Here is a 5,691-nt window from a genome sequence, read left to right on the forward strand (position 1 = left end):
CCATCTCTAGTATTGCTTGACTTTATTAATCAAGATAGCCAAAATATTTTGCTTCATTCTCACAAATAATATATAATAAGAAAATTTTTGTGGAAGGGATATCATTCGGCTGTCATTCTTGAATCTAAGGATATTTAGTGAGCAAATGAGACTTGATATATGTAAATTATAGTACAAGCACAAAATGTGGAGTGGAACCCCATCAGGGATGACATTAGGGGACTTCCTCTAAGTTAAGTGAAATACAGTGTTCTTGCTTCCATTCTGGTGGCTTGTTTGGGATAAGGATGTGTAATGGTATCAAACTAGAACCATACTATGATAACTATTAGGGAATACAATCCAGAATACAATACAAATAATCAATGACTATTAACTGTGGACTCTATATGAACCAAAGCAAAGAAGGACATGCAAAAGCACTGCTCTCTTGAGATGAGAAGGGATCAAAACCCTGTAAGTAATCTGCATGCACCACATCGACAAACAACAACAACAAAAAAGTCTTACAAAATTGATAATAAGAAATTTATAAAATATCTCAAGCAAAGTGCATACCAATTCTATGGCATCAGCAACCTGGTATCTTACAGACTTGCAGTTACTTAGAAGCACATGATTGCATGGGAATGAAAGCATGTTTCGAAGGATAATATCAGTGTGGAATTAGGAAAATGAAGAGTAGAAGGGTTTACCCAGGACACTGGAGAATGATAGGACATAAATTACTTTGTGTTGGAGAACTGTTGGAAATATCAAATATTATCTTTAACTAGAGAGGAACTATTAGATAGATGGTAGAGTGGTTAAAGCATACAACATTTTGCTCTTTGTATTCTGCAGACTGAAGAATGATGGAGAGAGACAACAGCACAGAGGTGACAGAATTCATCCTTCTTGGTCTCACTCAGTCTCAAGATGTTCAACTTCTGGTCTTTGTACTAGTCTTGACTTTCTACCTCATCATTCTCCCTGTAAATTTCCTCATCATCCTCGCCATCAAATCAGATCCCAGCCTCATGGCCCCTCTCTACTTCTTTTTTGGTAACTTGGCTTTCTTGGATGCATCCCACTCCTTCATTGTGGCTCCCAGAATGTTGGTGGACTTTCTCACTGAGAAGAAGGTGATCTTCTACAGAGGTTTCATCACTCAACTCTTTTTCATGCATTTCCTTGGAGCAGGGGAGATATTCCTTCTTGTTGTGATGGCCTTTGACCTCTACATTGCCATATGTCAGCATTTACACTATACAGCTGTCATGAATCCTAGAGCCTGCTATTCATTATTGTTGGCACTCTGGCTTGGAGGCTTTTCTCATTCATTTGTACAAGTAGCTCTTATTCTCCACTTGCCCTTCTGTGGTCCAAACCAGTTGGATAACTTCTTTTGTGATGTCCCACAGGTGATCAAGCTAGCCTGCACAGACACCTGTGTAGTGGAGCTCCTGATGGTTTCCAACAGTGGTTTGCTCTCCCTCTTGTGCTTTCTGGGGCTTCTGACATCCTATGCAGTCATCCTCTGCCATGTAAAGGGCAACTCCTCTGAAGGGAACAGTAAGGCACTGTCCACATGCACCACCCATGTTATCATTGTGTTTCTCATGTTTGGACCTGCCATTTTCATCTACACTTATCCCTTCAGAGCCTTCTCAGCAGACAAAGTAGTTTCTATCTTCCACACAGTGATCTTTCCTTTTATGAACCTGTGATTTATACCCTTCACAACCAGGAAGTGAAAACTTACATGAGGATGTGATTGAGTCAGCACACAGTTTGCTGAATGGAATAGAAGAATGAGAAAACCATGAGATAAGAAAGTCCAGCTAGAATTCATTCAATTATCCATTCATGCAGTTAGTCAGTCACTTAGTAAAAGCTTTATTTGTTTAATTCTTTACAATTTTGAGGCTCTTCTAGGCATTTGAACAAGACAGGTAAGATATCAGTTCTCCTTGAGCTATATTCAAGTGAATAAGGGCAGGTTAAACTACTTAATAAACAAATGACATGATTTCAAAAAAGATAGTACTCTGAATCAAGTAAAAATAGTATTATGCTAGAGTTTGACTTTGGGGAGAAGGTAGTGACTTTAACTTTGGTGTCAAGCAAAGTCTTGTTGAGTGGTATTTTAGATTTACCTCAGGGCCATGAAATATTCAACTGCAATTATCTGAGGGCAGAAAATGTGAGGCAGAGGAAATTACTAGCACAAGGACCCAAAGATTTTATAAGTTTGTCATTTAAAGATCATAATGATTAGAGTAACTAATTATAGTTAATGTTAAAGTGACAAGTATGAAAAGTTGGTATAGGCAAAATAATATCTTTTAGGCAATTATAAGAAGTTCAATTAACTCAAATTAGAAGGGGAACTGTTGAAAGGCTTTAATTAAGAGAGTAACTAGTTTTGTTCCTTCTTTGACTTAAGGCAAGAACTTCAAGATTCTATACAAAGCCACAAGTAGAAAATTATCACTAAGAGGAAAGCATTTTGCTGCTAAGTAATTTTTGATGGTCACTTTAAGAGCTAGGTATTTTCCCTAATTTGACAGAAAGAAGAAAAGTAAGCTGTGCTGTTTTTTGGGCAACTGTCATGAAACAATTTAATTTTATATTTTACAGTTTTGAATATAAAATTTTTATATTTTAACAGTTCCTACTGGTGATTTTTTTAAATCTTAAAGAAGAGTTTGCATTTACTCACAAATGATGTCACCTTGAATGCAATGATGATAGTTATTTGGTGTGTTAGTTGCAGATAACTAAATGATTGTGATTATTTTTTAAAGGGCTAATATATCATTAGGTCCTTATAAAACAATGAAAGCCTGTAAAACTAAGTTGCAAGCCTTGGAATCTAAAAACAAATCCCAAAACACTGCCAAGGAATTTGTCTATCAAAGGAGTACTATTTTTGCATCAGTTATGGAGTTGGGGAACAAGGAAGCAATAAGGAAGTCATGTTTTTGACAGCTGGTTTCAGGATAACAGCACTTAAACCATGGCTCATGATTAGGAATATACACCAAAGCTGCTATATTACTGCAGATATCCCTACATAAAATGGAAGACTTATATTCTGTTGTCTTTTTTCCATTTTCCTCATTTCTAAGTTAAATCTTATATAAGTGAATTATAAATACTGAGAAAACATCAATTTCTGATTTTAATTCTGGAGTCCATGGATGCACTACTTTTATTAGGGCTTAAAATCAGCTTCAACCCAGTAACACCTCTGCATGTATTGAGACAGAGTTTCTCATCCTTAGCACTATTGACATTTGGACCACATAATTATTTGTTGTGGGTACTGTTTTGTGCATTGTAGTATGTATTACAGCATCCTTGACTTCTATTTTGTAGTTGCCAGTGACATCTCCTCTGTTGTAGCTACCAAAATTATCTCCAAATATTACTGAGTATTCCCTGGAGAACGAATTTATTCCCAGCTGAGAACAACTGGATTAAGGTTATCTCATATTTAAGTGGGAAAATTTTCTTTTTGAGAAAGTAAAAAGGTCTGGAGCCTATAAAACTTACAAGTTTTTGTAAATAGTATCTATAATTAAATTACAATGACAAGAAACATAAGATAGAAATGTTATGAAAATATTAGAGAAGAAAGAGGATAGCAAGTTACCCAAATGATGGAAGTAGGTTATAGCAAATTAAAATAGCAATGATTCATATGCTTAAGTGAATAGAATTGAAAGTAAAAGAGATAAAATGTTAAATAATTTCAACACTTACTCTACAGAAGAAGTTAAATGGAAATTCTAGAAATGACAAAAATTCTGAAATTAAAAATTCACTAGATGAGGTTAATATCAGGTTAAACCAAGGAAAAGGCTAAAAGATGAACTGGAAGTTGAGACAATAGAAACTATTCAAATTGAAATGGAGATAGAAGGAAAGGATTTGAAATTGCAAGAAATACATTAGAGATATAGTGAGGAAGTCTTATATATGAGTAATTGAAGTCCAAATAGGATGGATAAAAGAGAGAATGGGAGAGAGAAAATATTTGAAGAAACAATTACCAGAACTTTCAAAAACTGGTAAAAGATCTCAACCCACATATTCAAATCTCTGTGATGTACAAGCACAAGGAAAATAAAGAAAAAATACATTTTACCTGTGTTATAAAAATGAAAGACGTAAAGAAAATCTCAGAAGCAGCTGAATGAAAAAGACTCACTGATTTAAAATAAACAAATGTAAAGATTATGGTTAACTTAGTGATAGAAACATAGGAGTCAGTTGACAATAGAGTTACATCTTTAAATCTCCTAAAGAAAATATTTACAATATAGAGTTACATCTTTAAATCTCCTGAAGAAAATATTTCCAAAATAAAGTATAAATGAGACTTTTAAAAATCCTTTAAATTAAGGTGAAATAAAGATTTCAGACAAATAAAAAAGAGAATTTTCATGCCTACAAATTTTCACTAAAAAATATATTAACAGGACTTCATGTAAAAGAAAATAATTCTGTAAGGAGACACTAAATGAAAGAAAGAATAAAGAACAAAAACATTGTCAAGTATGTTGGTACCTGTAGATAAATACACACTGAATATTTATAGAACAATACTCTGATGTGTTCAGGGATTTTCAGTATCTGTAGGTAAATTGTATGATAACAGTTAGAACATGCCAGAAATGGTATAAAGGGAATTTAAGTGTTCTATGGCTCTAGCACTAACAAGGAACACTTATCTTTAAAATAGCCAAGGAAATAAATAGTAAAATAATTTATAACTAACAAAGTTGCAGAAGGAAATATATTATTATTATTGTTATTATTATTATTGCAAAAGAATGTAAGAACAAAGGAAAAAGAAATAAAAACTCAAAAGAAAACCCAAAACATCCCATACTCCTTATCACTCCCTATAATAATAATATATAATATAATATAATATAATAATAATAGTAGACAAAATAATTTTTTTACTTTATTTTATTACTCATCTACCCATATGCTGGAGAAAGAGTGTCAGTCACAAGGTTTTTACAATTACACAGTCAAATGATAAAAGTTATAAAGTTATACAATCATTAGCAAAGATCAAGGCTATTGATCTTTACAGTTGAACAATTTCAGGTAATCTGCTATTCTTCTGCTATTCTAATACACTTGAAACTGAAAAGAAATATCTACATGATGCATCAGTAGTCATAATCATTTGTTAGACCCTAATTTCTCAGTTATATCTCTCATTTGATCATACTCTTAATCCTCAGGGATATCTGGGTAATGACCATTATAAACTTCTTCATGATGGAAAGGGGTGTCAACTTTATGGGGTAGAGGAATGAAACTGATTGATCGTCTTGGAGAAGCTGGTTTGTCTGGATTTAAGGGCTTATCTGGTATAGGTTAAGTTCCTGAAAAAAATTACATGTAAAACTTTTATAGAGACTTAGAAGGAGCCCAGGGAACTATCACATTATGCACAAAGAGCACAGCATCTCAAAATTTAGAAATAGCAGCTAAAGCTTAGGAATGAATGTGACTGCTGTAAATGTTTACAATATAAGAACACTTACAGTAAGCCTTATTGGACATTATGTAATCCCTAATCATCAATTGCCCAATCTTTACCCACTTCCTATCTCCTGATAACCTATGCTCCTGAAAGTAATTTTCAGAGTTTGTTCATTATAGTTAGTTTATATTAGTGAG

At 33.5% G+C, this 5,691-nt stretch overlaps 1 protein-coding gene across 1 annotated transcript; it reads left to right on the top strand.

Moving 5' to 3' along the window:
* Window positions 1–854: 854 nt before the first annotated feature.
* LOC143655028 (olfactory receptor 4N5-like) lies at window positions 855–1,709 on the top strand. Its single transcript, XM_077126598.1, has one exon. The coding sequence runs from the start codon at window positions 855–857 to the stop codon at window positions 1,707–1,709; it is 855 nt and encodes a 284-aa protein (XP_076982713.1).
* Window positions 1,710–5,691: the final 3,982 nt, after the last annotated feature.

The sequence above is a fragment of the Tamandua tetradactyla genome, chromosome 14 (assembly GCF_023851605.1).
Source record: "Tamandua tetradactyla isolate mTamTet1 chromosome 14, mTamTet1.pri, whole genome shotgun sequence".
NCBI lineage: Eukaryota > Metazoa > Chordata > Mammalia > Pilosa > Myrmecophagidae > Tamandua > Tamandua tetradactyla.

Excerpts from the sequence above, each read along its gene's own strand:
- LOC143655028 (XM_077126598.1), top strand. The coding sequence starts at position 855 with ATGGAGAGAGACAACAGCACAGAGGTGACAGAATTCATCCTTCTTGGT.